At 53.7% G+C, this 15730-nt stretch overlaps 1 protein-coding gene across 1 annotated transcript in view; it reads right to left on the bottom strand.

Moving 5' to 3' along the window:
* Positions 1-4487: 4487 nt before the first annotated feature.
* The window catches only part of ZMAT4 (zinc finger matrin-type 4), a 66264-nt gene continuing 55021 nt past the window's right edge, over positions 4488-15730 (bottom strand). Inside the window, exons 6-7 of the mRNA XM_082495809.1 lie at positions 12875-12971; positions 4488-4923 (exon numbers count right to left, since the gene is read on the bottom strand). Coding sequence (XP_082351935.1) covers positions 4908-4923; positions 12875-12971 — 113 coding nt within the window. The 3' untranslated portion in view covers positions 4488-4907. The remainder of the gene's footprint in view (positions 4924-12874; positions 12972-15730) is intronic.

Here is a 15730-nt window from a genome sequence, read left to right as displayed (position 1 = left end):
GAAATTGTGTTTGTGCTGTAATTAATTTGCTGCAATTAGCTTGTAGTGATTACTTGAGCACACAAGTTGGAAGATTTTTTTCTTCTCTCCTGACAAAACCCCGCTGCAGCAGCCCGGAGCAGCCCGGAGCAGCCCGCAGGAAGGGAGAATTTGGGGGGAAGGAGGCTCACAGAAGTCAGGCTGCACATGCGTGAATGATGTGCCCTATTTCTGTGAATCATTCTCTCCATAAAGAGGCAGTTTAGCTTCAGAAACACTGGCATCTTACGCTATAAGCCAAACCTCAATAGACGAAACAGCCCCCCAGCTACGAAACCTAAGGAGATGCTTACTCATCTGCCAACAACCCATTCTCCTCCACACATGAAAGGCGTTGATGCAAGAGCACAAATTAATCATACAGAGCTTCTTCAGTGTCTTTGACTGTCCCCAGAGAGCAAACACCCAGATTCCGCAGTGCGTCCCACCCTCCCCTTCGTGGGACGGAAGGCGGGAGCGCCCCGCGCAGCCCCCCCGGGCTCCCGGCAGGCTCCGGGATGCGGAACGGCAAAGGTCCCCATTCCCGCTCCGTTCTTTCCCTGTTTGACGCCCTCAGCGGGGACGAGGCGACGCGGTGCTGTGGCTGCTGCACTGCAGGTACGGCCCTGGAGCGGGGTAACCCCGCTTTGCAGGACCCCCCCTCCGCACGGGCGTTCCGAGGGGAGGGCCCGTGCAGGAGCCGCCCAACGCTCCCGCGACGGAGCACAGACAAAAACAATGCACGCGTTGCGTATGTGAGCGTACGCAAGGAGAGGTACACAAGTTACCCCACGGTTATATAAAATATTTTTAAACACCTAACATGGAATCAGGGAGAGTTAGTGCAGAAGAGGGAGAGCACGGGAGGGACAAGGTTTTGTGATGAGCTCTGTGGGCCCCCACTCCCCCCCAGCAGCACCAGGGAGGAAGATGAAGGGAAAAATCACTTCCAGACAGACTGCACACTAGAAGCACTCGTAACTTACTTCATTTGTCCCTTTTGTAAGTAAAAAATATTCTTCAAGTATGTACCAGCATCCCGTACATCCGCACACAGAGCTCGGCACCCGTCTGCGGCTGCGCCCGCGGCTCTCCCGGGTGACGCGGCCAAAGCTCTGCCCGCGTCCCCTGGGCCACAACCTGCCCCTGAGCCCGGGCAGAGAGGGGCGTAAACGCCTTAAATGCTGACTGCGGATGGGACTGGTGCTTCTCCCTCTTTCCCTACGCCACTTAAGCTAAACTAAGCCAAGCACAAGCAAAGCCATCAGGAAAGGTTTTCAAAGCAGATAAAGACAGTTAGGCAAACTTTAAAATTCAGTGTGAGTTTTGTGTCTCTGTCTCCTGCCTGTCACAGCAAAAACACACGAGTTTGCCCCACGTTGTCTGTAACCTCCATCATCACCCATGATGACATTCATGACATTCATACCCATCTCCCAGCTGGGACGATGACCAGCAGGATTGCTCTGTTCTCTCAAGTCAATTAGCCCAGCTACGATACACATGTAGCACGTCCCTTTGATTAAATGCCAAATGAAGATAAAGCACGGAACATTGCTTATTAAGTATATTTGCCAACAGATTTCATACGCTATGGCAAAAAAAACCAACCCTAATCCAAATCGCAGGAGCCTCATTTCTTCTTAGACTAGAAGGGGTCTATTTAGTCTTCACTGCTGGCGGGCAGAAAAACACGGGCTTCCATGGAGCATTGATTATTGATCTTCTGATTTCGGAGAATTTTTTCTCTTCTCTCCTGAAGATTCGGACAGAGTCTTTTAAAAATAAATCTGTTCAGTTTGGGGTTTTCCTTGCCTTTGCAAGGTGTCCTGCCTAAACCATGCCACAAGGTAAAATAATCATTTCTACCAACAAAATAGGTTTGTTTTCACTACAAGGGTGACCCCAGCAGCAAGGTAGTGAGGGCTTTCAGAGTCCCAGATGAGACGGTAATTAAGAAGCCAGTTACACAATATTATCACTGCCAAGGAAAGCCAAAGCAGCTCTCCACGGCACTGCTCCCTGCGGCGCGCATCCCCTGGCTCCGCTCCAGCCCGCCATGGACGAGGAACTTCTTCCCATGGCAGGGAAAGGTATGAAAAACAGAACCCTGACAGGAGATTAAGACTATTTTTCTTCCTCTGGCATCACAAGGTCCCCTCCAGGAAAAGCCTGCTCCCGCTCCGTCCCACGGGCTCATTTACACCCAGGACTGCTTGTGCGGACGGAGCCCCACCGGTACCAGCACTGCCTTCAGGACAACTACTGGGCAGCAGGGGCTGCCCTGTGACTTAGTGACTTTAAATATTGCCTTTCCCCAAAATACGGTTCAGCATAGGCTTACAACGGAGCTGCCTTGATTTCACATGCACATCTGCCCCTCAAGACTGCTCTGCTGTGCAAACCCTTTGGGCGTCGCTTCCCTCGACGTGAGACGGTTCGCAGTTACTGCGCAGTGCCCACAGCATCCTCTGCTGCAGAGCCCGAGATCCCAGGGCTGCCGTGTTGCCAATACACAGTAATGGTCATCATTCTATGAACACACAAAATGGCACTGGCACCACAGCTCCGAGCGACACACCCAAACACCTCTCGTCTGAATCGTACAGCGCTGCTCAACACCAAAGTGCGGCGCAATACGCTTTGCTTTGGTTTATCAAGGTGCAGAAGAGCGGACAGGGGACATGGATTGACCATCTATGTACGATTTGTTCACTTGGCAGAAAGTTCACAAACCTGCAGGCCACGGTGGTGAGCTGTGGATTAAATTAAAAGTTTCCCCGGCGCAGACCCCAAAGCAGCGGGTCACCGCTCTTCCTTGAGATGCTGCAGATGCGGACGTGCAGCTTGCTGGGATTCCTGGTAACGGGACTGATGGATGGGTACACGTCACTGCTGCCTTCCAAAGACAGAAGAGAGCCTCCAGCCGAGCGCGCACAGAAAGGAAACGTCAAAGCCTGTTATTGCAGAGATGCAGAAGGAGGGAAAAGGCCACAGTCTCAGAAGAATTGTGCTACTACACGTACCTAAACGACCAGATTGCTCTTTAAAAAAGGTGGTGCTTAATCTCCAGCAGCATTCACGGACAGGTTCTCTGTGTGCGAAGTGCACTCACCGAGTCTGTGCAACGCAGGGCACTGGCAGGTTTGCATCGCTCGCAGAACCTACGTGAAACTGCACCGTGTTTACCGCGGCTCTTTGCATTGCAGCGGGTTGGGTAAGAAACCTGATCTCTTTGTGCTTGACTGCAGTAGAAAAAAACGAAAATCCTTGAGAGTTCCCTCTTTTCAATGGACAGAGTGACTTTTGTTTCCGCACCTTCCCTACAGACGAGCACCAGACGGCTGCAGACTGGGGGCGGCACAGCCAGCGCTCCTCTCGGACAGTTAAGGCTGGCTCCCGTCCATCTTTTCTCCCTTCAAATCCTTTGAGCTTTTTCCTCCCTGTGAGCAGGGACCCCCCGAGCCGCAGTCCCTGCCCGGGGCCCGGCTGCGGAGCCGTCAGACGGGGGTCCTGCACGGGCAGTGGGACCCCGCTGGGGGGCTGCCAGGGACACCAGCACCCGCGGGGCTCCGGCCCCTAGCGCCCCCGCAGACCCGGCCCTGCCGAACCCTCCGCCTCTCACACTGCAAACTCGGCTGCAACGCACAGGGTGTCCGGTGCAGGGACAGCCTCCGGGCCCAGACCCGCTGCCCACACTGAGGGGAGCGCCAGGGCTCGGCGGGGGACCCGCGGCTCGGCAGCGCCGGGCTCTGACAGCGAGCGGCTGGGGAGGCAGCGCGGTGCCAGACGGTGTCTCGGCGGAGCTCTGCCGTCAGCGCGGCTCCCGGAGCACCGGAGCCTCCGTCCCTGGGCACGGAGGATTTCTGCCCTGATGCCAAACTCACCGGCGTGGCAGCACCGGTAACGCCCCGACGCTGGCGATGGCTTTCCCTGCCGCGGCCGGGGCTCCCAGCCCAGCGCCCGCCGCGCGGCACGGGCAGCTCCGGGGATGCGCGACGTTCAGCAGCCTCCGTGTCCTGAAAGCAGGCTCCGCACGCCGCCTCTCCACCGTCCCCACCGCCGGTCCCCGACGCCTCTCCACCGTCTCCCTGCGGGCGCGCAGGGAACACGCTCGCAGCCGGTGCCAGCTGCGCGGGACGGCCCGGCACGCTCAGCCACCGCCATCGCCGGTGCGGTCCCGCCGTCCGTCCCGCAGCTCTCCCGGGGGCTGCCTCTCCCGGGCGCCGCGGAGCTTTGGGTTGGCAGCAGCAAAGTCGATAAAGCGAACGGCTTCCGTCTAGCCTGTAGGAATCCTACCGGCAGGAAAAGGATTTTATGCTTTCACTTTAGTTTTCTTTGCTCAGTGAACCATTTGTTTCTCTGAAGACAAAGAGGAGAGGAAAAAATTCATCCGTTATACAATCCCCATGATTCATTTTTTGCTGCTCTGTACGTGTTGACACAAACCATGCTGGAGAAGGTGAAGAAAGTATGTTTATTTCTGGTTGAAGACTGATTACATCACTATCATGGATCACGTAATAGAATAATTTTATACTCTTGGGAGGAATCTAAGAATAAATATGAAAAAGTAAAATATTTTGTTTCCACTGTCTCTGAAGATGAGTGATGATTAAGTGCTGTATTTACAGGATAGTTGTTATACTCTAGACTCTGTGCTGAATAAATATTATCTTGAAAGGGTAAAAAAATCCATTGAAATATTTTAACTCACCACAAAATTAAAAAAAAAAAAATCCATGTATTTGTCCAAAGCGAAGGTTAGTTACATGTTAATTATCGAATCCCCACAGGATCACTGTCCAAGCAAGCATCCTCTCCTTGCTGACCAGCTCCTCTCCGCAGAAGAAGCCTCGGCGGTTCCCCTCGTCTCGACTGACCAACTACTACTGGTTCTTCAGGCTGCAAGACAGAAACGAAGCAGCAGTCACTCTCCGCCCGCCGGTCCCGGCTCCGAGCGGGTCCTGTGCGCCTCCGGAGCTCTGCCCGCGTCCCCCCGCGCCCCGGCAGCATCCCGCTCCCTTCCCCGGCAGACGCAGACGGTGCCCATCTCCCCCACCTCTTCCAGCGGCCGAAGCTCCAGCGCGAGGCACATCCTGGTCGAGCCGGTACGGCGGCAAACTGCAACTTTTCTCGTAATGACCAAAGAAAGGTTTTTGTGTGAGTGGTGAGGAGACTTCAATTCTAAAAGATATATAAATAAACTCTTTCTACCTAAAACTTATTTGCAATTTTAAGGACAGTTTTGTATTTTATGAAAGAAAACTGCTGTAACAATTTGAAAAAAAAGCGTAGTTGCTTTAGGTCCTCGATTTAAATCTGTTTAAGAGCCTCCCAAAGCCTGCAAAACGCTCCTTGTTCGTCACCCAATGCATTTTCGGCCAATAAAGAGTTTCTCATTCAGCAAGTGTTGGCGATCTCAGGTTTACACTTTGAGAAATCAGTCCAATGTTTATGCTTTACATTAAAGTAATTAATCCATACACCCGACACCCCAAAACAAAGTTGCAGGAGCCATTCTGGGGCTTTCAAATTATGATCAAACCAGAAGATATCAGACATCTTTATTTTCACTTACATTAAAAGGGAAGAGAGACAATTTAATCCTGTAATGAGAGAAAGTATTACACACTCTCTCTTCATAGGCAATGTAATTATTCAGCTGCTCTCTGGAACTGAAATAATGACAAATTAAAATGGCTTTCAATTCCATCTACCTTTTATATCTATTCATCTTCTGGAGTTATTGTCACTCTAAAGGCTTCTTTGTATTTTAGGCATCAGCCACTATGTGTTAGAGAACGTGCAACTGCTACCAATAAAAGTTGCACTCATCAAGGTAAGAACAAAATCATTTGGCTTTGTTCTAAAATATGTGGTACAACTCAAGTATTTAACATTATTTCCTGAAATTTATTGGAAAGCTTCTATCAAAGAGGGCATTCATTCTGGGTGAGGACGCGCAGGAGGGAGCTCAGCCTCTCAGCGCCGGGGACGGGGGCTGGAAGAATCCCGGGGAAACAGGAATAACATTTTGCATAAAATCCGACACAAAGGTAGTCGGGCCAGGAACGGCCAAAGGCTTCCTCTTGTCCTGTCCCCCACCTTTTGGCACCTCATGAACTGCCAAAGCCCCGGAGCCGGCGGAGCGGCACGCGGCGCCCGAGGAGCCGGGCAGAGCGCCCAGGAGCCGCCGGCGCGGTTCCCACGCCACGTACCGCAACCAGGAACACGCTTCAGCCACAACGGGCTGCAAAAATTTCTTTACACTTTCTTAAATAGATTGAAAAAAATATGGAAATGCAGCGACGGTGAAGGGTGACATTTCTCCAGGCAGGATATTTACAGTATTTTGATTAGCTCCGATTTCTGAATAGCCAAGCAGCTTATGTTAATAAACACCCTATTCCAATTAGACATCTGTGTTCTCAATCAGAATAAAACCCTCGCAGGCACCAAGCCTGCTGTCGTTCGCTCCTCAGCGGCCGTTAATCCTCTGGGCTTTCACAGGGCAGCACCCAACGACCTGGTGAAGGGCTGTGCAGGAAGACCCTCGCCGCACACCTTCCAAACTAGAAATGACCCTTCCCAACCCCCGGCACTCATTTTGACCGAATGCTGCTCTCCTTCGCTCGGTTTACATTCCCGTACAACCGATTTTACCCCAACGACAGCTGCAGGATTGGGTCCCCTCTCTGCAAAAATCCTAAAATTAATCAGAACGGCTGAGTTTGAAAGGGAAACCTAGACATGTATTAGCATCCATGAATGTGTAAATGAGCGGTTATAAAACCCCAGAATACATTTGTGAGCTCTGGATGTGGCAGAGAGGTCTGGCTGATCAAAGAGACAAAATAAAGGCGAGAAGATAAAATTCTTCTTTATGGAAGCGGGAATCGTTATCCCCATATAGTCAGACTCTTAATTAGCAGGGCTGGATCGGAGCCTCCCGTCGCTGACAGCCGGGACGGCGGAGGACAGCTCACGCTCTCGCTGTCCGGCGCGTTGTTGCAGCGTGTGACACACCTGCAACCGGCCCGGATGGCACTCACACCAGGCGCGGGTCTGGGCTCCGGTACTCTGCCAGCGGCACCTCTGCTCCTTTCGCCCGCCAGCGCCTGAGGAGCCGCTTCAGACCTGGTCACGGCCGCTCCGGGGCACCTTCCCCAAACACGGCCATTTCCTCCGGGACGCAGCCACGACCGCAGCACCCCGTCCCCAGTCGCTGCCCCCGCGCGACGACCGAAGGAGGGAAGCGCTTTTTGCAAAGCACTAAGTCAATATTCCACACGAGCGTTCCTTTGACCCCCAGAATTTGAATCTCTGCTGGCTTCTTTCATAACTACCCGGGACTTGAATTCTCTGTTGTTCGTTGCAAATCACTTGTAGCAGTGATTTTTCATCTTTCCAGTTTACATAAACCAGAAGAAAGGGAAGTTTTGTTTCTTTTAGCCTACAATAAGCAGTAAGGAGCAAGGCTGGCGTGTGGTTCGCTCCCAGGATTTCAGGGATAACGTGCCTGCCTTCCTGCAGCTCCCCACGAGCCGTGTTTTGGCTGCCACCGGTCCCCATAGAAACAGAGCTGCTGGACCGCGGTCCAGCCGAAGCGCCACCAGCACCGCCGCGCGCCTCGCTCGTCATCCCGCTGCTCGCTGCGGGGAGGAGGAAGGCAGAAGGGGAGATTAAAAAAAAAACCAACTTCTATTTCTGGAAAGCAAGTCAAACAATGACTCAATCATCTCTGCACAGTTCATAAATCCCTAATTAAAGGTTTAGTGCTCCTCCCCGCTGCAGATGTTCCAGAGTCCAGCCACATTTCCAAACCTGCCTTTGCCGGCGTGTGTGCACACAGCCGCCAGCGTCCCTCACCGGAGCCTGAGCCGTGTCTCCGCTTGCCCGAGGCATCGCGAAGCCGCCCTTGCTCCGCCGCTCCGGGTGAACGCACATTCCCGCCAGAGCGGGGACGAACACTGCCTGACCCCCGACGCGGGCGGACTGGATGCCAGATTTGTGATGTCTTAAAAGAAATGTTCTCCTGCATCTGACTCTAGCCCCAATTCCTCACTTTATGACAGGATAAGCAAAGGATGCATTTCTCCTTTATTTTCAAATACACAGCTTAAAGTACCACACCCCGGAGAAACACGGGGAGCCAGCAGACATCATCTTGCTTTGCGTATTCCTTGGCCAGAGGGATAAGGACTTGCTCCATACCAACCACCTCCTCCTGCATCCTTTACCCCACACCAAAACACCAGCCAAGACCCTTTCAGCTTCTCCCCAGCCCTCCATTTTCCCCATCTTCTGGTCAAACCAATCCAGTCGGAAGCGTTCAGGAGAGCCGCTGACATTCCTGTACATACCCAGCTCAGCTCTCCCCGCCAGACCCCCCCCCCGGCAGCGCGGGGCAGCAGCCGCCTGCGCGGCTCTGCGGAAGGGGCTGCAGCACCGCCAGCGCCGCGCTGCGGAGCACGGAGGCCCCAGTAACACGGCTGTTCGGGGGCTGCTACGCGGTGGGTCATTTAAAGCAACTCCAGCAGTGGCTCGGTTGTGTGTTGCTCTCTGGAGAGCTCTCAAGAACTATAATAAATATCCACAACTTGACTCATTCCTCATACAAGTTCTTCTCTCCTAAAGCAGCTTTTCAGAAGACTTCATCTGCCCAGTATTTTTTGGGTGCTACCAGCTTCCAGCCCGCAATCCCCTTCCCTGCTAACCTGTCCCAGAGCAAAATCCCTCTCCTTTACAGCCCCTTCGCCTTTTCTTTTTTTTTTTTTTTTTAATTTTATGAAGTATGACAGCTACATAAAATGTTTTGTTGCCTTGGCAACTGCAATCCGCTGGCTGCAGGCTGAGTTATAAGGAAGAGGACAGTCTTGACACTAACCAACAATAACGAGAACAGCAAAAACCAGCGGGCAAAGCACTGGCCAGGGGACGCAGGAGGGACGTGTCCTCACCGGGACCCCAACGCTGAGCACATCCGCCCCTGCGTCCCCCTGCGCCTGAGCGCCACGGGGCTGCGGCGAGCCGGCCTTGCTCTGGGACTCAGCGGCAGTGGAAACGTGGCAGAAGTACCAGGTCTGGATTTCAAAATTAACTTTTTTTGTACAGAAGAGGTAATCGCTTGTAGAAAGCTTCAAAGACGTAGAGGCAGCCCTGCCAAAATCGGTTGCCTTTCCGCTGCCCTGCACATCCCTTTGCAATGGAAACGGGGCTGCGCTGGGGGCACGTGTACCTTCAGTCACTCGTACAACAGTCAAGACACGACGTAGAGGAACTTTTCACAATGTATTAATTCACAGCACTAGAAATGAAGATTTGTTCGTCTTTATCCGCACTACAGATGATTTCTGTAGTCGGGAACATGAGCTGTATGAGCTGCTTTACCTTCCTGAATTCTTTTGCTACCTGTGAGTCTCACAAGCACCCAACCTGTGCAGCCGCCTCTGTACGAACACCGCGTACGTCACCTCTGCGTACGCAGCAAACAACAACTGTGGCGGTGAGACCCCCGACCCACTCTGGGGCTGCCTCTCTGGGTCCAGCCACTTCCAGTGGTGCGCACGGCTGTCACGGACCCCTCCGACCGGGGGGATAACTGACTCGGGATGAGAGGCATGGGTAACTCCTTCCCTCGGTCCCATACAGAGGACAACGAAGCTGCAAAGGCAGCTTTGAACAAGGAGAGTAAAATCTGGTTACATCCTAATTACAGGCTGGGAAGAGCTTTTGTTGAGCACAAGCCCAAGCTGCCAGTCCATTGTCTCCCGCGCTTCAGCACTTCTCCACAGGCGCCGGAGAGATCCGTGCTGTGCTGGGAGACCGAGCCTCAAAGAAAATCGTATAAGGATGAACAATGGATGGAGGAAATAGAATAATCAGAGCAATTTCCCATAGAAATTGGTCAGACGAATGTCTCTAATTGGCATTCCATTATTACATTTGTAACATACTTTCTTTTGAATTTATTACTTTCTTTCCTCTTGTACTGAATGCCCATGAAAATCTCTTGGGACCAGATTTAAGTCATTATGAATAAATGATAAGACGCTAAATTTAGAAAGACTGATAAGAGTATTAATTTGCAAAAGAGGAAGGTCCTTAAAAAACCACAGTGGGAGTCCTGCAGGCCCCTGCGCGGCTCTGGGGTTCCCTGCTCAGCCTGGCTTGGTCTGCACCGAGACGAGGGAGAAACGGGTCCTCCCGTCGATAATTCACGCGCTGTCAGAGCTCCGGAAAGCTCTGGGACCGCCTGCGAGTGCCACCGAGCCCTCACGCTGAAACGCTGCAATGCCGCTGGGCTCGACAGCGTCCCGGTGCGACGGGCTGCGACACCGGGAGCCTCCGGCCCCGCACCAGCCCTCCCCGTGCCGCCTGCCCCCTCCTCCCCACCGCCCCCAGCGCCCGCGGCAGGACGGGTCTGCGCCCGCCGCTTCCCCCCCGGCTCGGCCCCGCCAACCCTGCTCTGGAGGAGCCGCTCTCCCGAGTCCCAGCAACCGTGGGAGGTTCTGCTGCCGAACCCCCCCCGGAACGGGGATTCCTCCGTCTCCCCATCCCGCAGCCTGGCTCTGCCGCGCGCGCCCAGAGGGTCTTCTCCCCGGCGGGCAGCAACGAAGGGATGTGAATTAGTGTCTCAGCTCCTGCCGACTCCTTACCCCAGTACCCCCTCAACCCCGAGCCCCGCAGAGAACGCGCTCCCTGTTAGGCTCCTGCTCCCGCTACAGAGAGGGATGAAGCAGAAAGGTCCTCAGTCTTTGCGAATTTTTGTCAGAGTGCATCAGAAGAAAACATTTGAGAAAGCAATAGATGCGGAAGGAATTATCTTTCTGCAGAGTTGTCTAAGTGTGGAGATGCCACTCTGCTAATTGCAGGTGATTGAAAAACCCCAGCAGAAGGTGTGGGTACAGCACGGAGGAGGAGGCACTCTCCTGGCACTGAAAAGAAGTAGCGCATCTTTCCTGCACATCTGTATTTCCCATCCATACGGCTGCGCTGACTTGGAATGAACTCCTTTATCCTTTGCAGTAATACCAGCAGCAGCAGCAGCAGCAGCAGCAATAATAACACAAGCTCGGAAGGACCGGCAGGGGAAGGATAACTCGCAGCTCTGTGCCCGGGCAGCACGTCGCAGCTGCTCTCGTTGCGGGTTTCGGAGGGGAAGAGCCCTCGGCTCTGTCCCCAGCAGCCGGAGTTCGCGGCACTGGGCGCCGACACGGACCCACGCGCTGCGCACGTGACCCGGTGGAGCAGGACACGCCAGCAGTTAGATGCGCTGAAGGAGAAAGAGAGGTGGAGGCGGGAAAGGACTGGCCGAAGGTCCCAGACTGCTCATGGCACAGCCGAAAGCCACATCTCACGTGCCCGACCCTCTTCTCCACAGAGCAGCCGGACCGGGAGGTGCGCTGGATCCCTACGGCCGCCCGACAACTGCCTCTCCTCCCGCTTCACCCTCGCAGGGAGGCCGGGGAGATCCACCTCCTCAGAAAGTCTGACGCCATCAGTTCCTCCCGCTAATTGAGATCTTGAACATGACTGCACGCTCAGGGCCAGACTGGGAAGCACTTGGAAGACATTCGAACGCTCCATGAATAAACAGGATAGAGCTAACGTGAATAATACCAGGAATCTCTGAAGGTCTAACATCAGCTGGGGAAGGTCTGCGCTTATCCTTTGGTAGCTTAAGCAAAATTAGACATTAGTACTTATTGCTGGTTCTGATCATCCTGGCTCGTCTTTCAGCCCGCCCGTAAAGCCACCTGAGGTATTCCAGTACCTAACGACACCTTTTATATCCCCCTTCTAATCTGGGCAGTCCTGAGTGCTTCAGCCTGACACGGTTCCCAAAGCGCACATGTAAGTGTATTACGAGAGATTAGTTCATTAATCTACTCTCTGGTACCGTGTATCTTTATCACTTCATTTTAATAATTTGTACTAATTGACAGCGCAGACTCCCTCCATGTCTCAAAGTTGGGTAATACATAATTGCTCTAAATCACAGCACAAACACTTTCACTTGGCAACACCTAATCCCCTTACACTCCCAGCGGCTCTCCTGAGGTTTAACACGCGCAAGAAGCTGCAAACTCGCCGTCATTAAGCACCACTGCTTGCGGCATCAGGACCAGACACCGCTAACGCCTTGGGTCGCTGCTGCCCATTGCCCCTTCACCCGCCCCAAACCAGCAGGCGGTGCCCAGTTTGAGGAGAGGATGGGCAGATAGTTGGGCTCCCCAGCACCGTCTGACGTGTTTCGCTGGGGACGGACAGCAAAAATAACCTTTAAAAATAAGCAGACGTAGGGAGCACTCCTGCCCAGAATACCCTGTGAAGAACAAGGTGAGGACAAGGGGCGTCCCAGGGGATGCGCGGAACGATAGCCTTGTGGGGGGGCTTCCCGAGAAGGGGGGCTGGAGGAGGGGTCTGCAGGAGAGAAGGACGACGGTCGGGAAAGCGGGACATCCCCTCAGCACACCCCATGCCCCGGCCCCGGCTGAGCCCGCGGGATTCCCCCGGCAGCTGGGAGGCCAGGACAAACCTCCGGCAGCGAAACGCAGCATGCTGCCTGGACAGCGCGAGGAGCTGATGGTGGAGCTCACCGAGGGGTGCTGTGACCGGCGGGGAATTCAGAGCCAAGAGCCCTCCGGGCTTCGGGGGGCTGCGGGAAGCCCACCCGGGCTCAGCCCGGCCCGTCTCCAGCTGGCGGTGCCGCCGGTATCTGTGTTTGCGAAGCACCCAGAGCTCCTCAGGTGCCGCAGCTATCGCAGTGTAAAGCATTATTACATATATATATATTCATCTGGGCAGACAGACAGACAGGCGGCCACCGGGAGAAGCACGGAACACTCACTTGGTCTGATGCTTGGAGCCCTTCAGGTGCGCGTGGTACTGCTCTATGGAGTTCAGGGTGACGCTGCAGATGTTGCACGTGTAGCTGCGCTTCAGCCCTGCCGAAAAAACCCAGAGTCATTAATCGTGTGCTGCCCTCGGCCCCGGCTCTGCCTTTCGGTGGGGGCTGAGGGCAAGCTCCGCGCTGCACCGGAGGAAAAACACCTTCAGAACCCCTTTTCAGGATCAAAATGGCAGCTGGAAAGTATAAATGACTGAAAAAGGCTGAAAGAAGGGATGGGGGGGGGGGGGGGGGAAAGGGGAAAAAAAAAAAGCATTAACCCTTGCCCCCAGCAAACTTCTAATTAATTAGAAGGTAGTCAAATCTCAAATTTCACTTCCAGCTCCCCAGACATTCCTCTTCACAGTAACCCATCTATTTACCCGTCCCAGCCAGGGTATCCCCGCGTTAGCGAACCCTAAAGGAATACTTGTAAAAGGCGCAGACCGCGCAGAGCCAAACAGGGTTCAAAGGCAAATCCCTCCCGGAGACCGCGGTCCCCGCGGTTCGTCAGCGCGGGCATCCCTCTCCGCTGGCGTTCTCACGGAGCATCACTGCGCTCCGACTCACGAGCACAGGAGGCCCCATTGGTTCCTCTGGTGTTTTGGTGGTGAGCGCAATTCAGGGCAGTTCCTCGTTAATGTATTTAGGAGCCAGATCACTCAGGAACTGGGGTTTTGCCTCCAGAGGGATCAGCTCTGATTTATCCACCGAAGGGAGCGGCCGCGTTTGCTGCACGGAGCCGCTGATGCCCGAGAGCCAGCGCCTCGGCCGCCTTCCTCCGAAGGTCTCCGCTGGAAGCCGGGCACGGGGACCAGGTGGCCACCCAAAGCTGGAGCCCAGAGCTCGTTTGCCCGAGGGGTTTGCTCGTGGCCGCGGTCCCTGTGCACAGCCCCGACCTGGTCTCACTCATTTCAGCCCTCCCCAGACACGGTAACAACCAACCATTTATAAAGCTGCTGCTCTCGCTGCTGGCGAGTGAGTACCACTGAACCAGCAGTACCATCTCAGCAGGTTCACAGCAGAAATGTTATGAACTTTTGGTGTTGTTTTTGTTTTGCGGGGGTTTGGGGGGGGTGAGTTTTGTTTGGGTTTTTTTACCTTCTAACACATCTCAGCTGCCTGTGCTCCTTTCCATTTCATTGTCTCTTTGATTGACACAGTTCCAAGTTCTTTTCCAAGCAAATATACTGCATTTTATTTGATTGCCATGCCAATCGCAGGGAGCTCGATGTGGGCGCAGCAGCGGGTCCCGCGGTGTGCGGGCATGGCGGGGGCTGCGCCGGCCCCGCAGCGCTGCCACGGCTGTCTCCCGCTCGCAGGAAGGAGACAAGCGGTGGGAGCAGCACTGAACCGAACCGCACAAACACCCCCAGAGCCACCGAAACAGGGACGGCGGCCCGTCCGCACCCCGGGAAGGGGCCGCTGGACCAGGGACCCCCCTGCCGAGGAGCAGCGCCCACAGCTCCCGGCGCGGGAAAAGCGCTCGGTGCAACAGCAGCGCTCTCCCAATCCACTGCTCTGCCTCTGGGCACAGATTGCAGGGAAGGAAAAAAACAGGCAATTAAGCAGATTCATGCACATCTCAAAGAGAAGCTGCAAAGCGATTTATAAGGGAAGTCGCAGAAACATTCTCTCGGCACATTCACCGGGAAACATCCGAGCTGAAGAACTAAACCCAACAAAACCAGCCTGTGCTTCGCCTATTCAGCTAACATCAAACTTCACGTCTCCGAGGCACCCGCTGCAGACAAGGCATTTATTCACCTAAAGAGCGTGCCCGCACGGCACGCGAACAGCAGACTGCAGGATCGCAAGGGCAGGCACCGCCGACACGAGCACCCTAATAAGGGAAGAGCCGCTGTTCCCTGTGTGCAACTCAGAAGTGTCTCCAAACTGTGTCCAAATAATTGTCATCTAAGGTTAAAAAAGAGGAGACGGGAGATGATTTATGGATATAATAAAAACTGCTTGTTTAAAAATTGCAATAGCGTTTACATTGCTACCAAAGTTTGGGGTTTTTACTGGAGATTGATACTCAGGCTGGGACAGCTATTACAGTTTTTCTTCCCATACCATCCCTTCCGTTCCACGCTGTTTCAGACCTTCTCATACCATGAATTGTCCCGGGTGGGTCTCGAGGAAGGGGGAAGAAGGTCGGGGTTAAGGAAGAACTCCAGCGTTACGGCCACAATCTCTGTACAGCACAGCCTGGGAAAAACAGTCACCTGAGATCCCAGAGAGACACAAAAAGCGCTATTCTCAACGCTATTTATTGTGCTAAATAGGAAAATGATTTCTCATTTAACAGTTTGCATCTCAGAATTATAATTTAATGACTTAAGGCTGAGAGTACTTTCAGTTCTCAGCAGAATGAGGAAATCAAGACTTTGCTGCCTCTGAAAAGCTGAAAACCTAAAAATAGGACCCCAGCAGCCAGGCAGCAATCAGAACGAGAGGTGAAGGAGAAAACGCCTTTTCCCAAGACAGCGCGCTGCCCGGTGGCTGCTGAGCATGGCTGGCATTATTTTTGATACCTGTCAGTGTAGATTTCCTGGGAAAAAGCAGAGTTTGGTCCATTTCTGAGGCATTTATTCTTAGTGCCCTGGTGCACTCCTCCCCTCCCTCTGGAGGGGACATCACCCTGCTTAGCACAAGATAGTTCTACTAATTATTTACACTGATGCTCTATTTTGCCCTTCTAGACAGGTTTTCACCCCAAACATTCCTCAATGACTTTTGCAATCACAGCAGAACACGATGCTGCCGGCGCAGCTCCTCCGCACCTGCAAAAGCAGATTCGATTCTTTTCTTCCT

The sequence above is a fragment of the Vanellus vanellus genome, assembly GCF_965231255.1.
Source record: "Vanellus vanellus genome assembly, chromosome: 26".
Classification (NCBI taxonomy): domain Eukaryota; kingdom Metazoa; phylum Chordata; class Aves; order Charadriiformes; family Charadriidae; genus Vanellus; species Vanellus vanellus.
The sequence above is the reverse complement of the archived record's forward strand: the minus strand, read 5'-3'. Positions and strand labels throughout refer to the sequence as shown.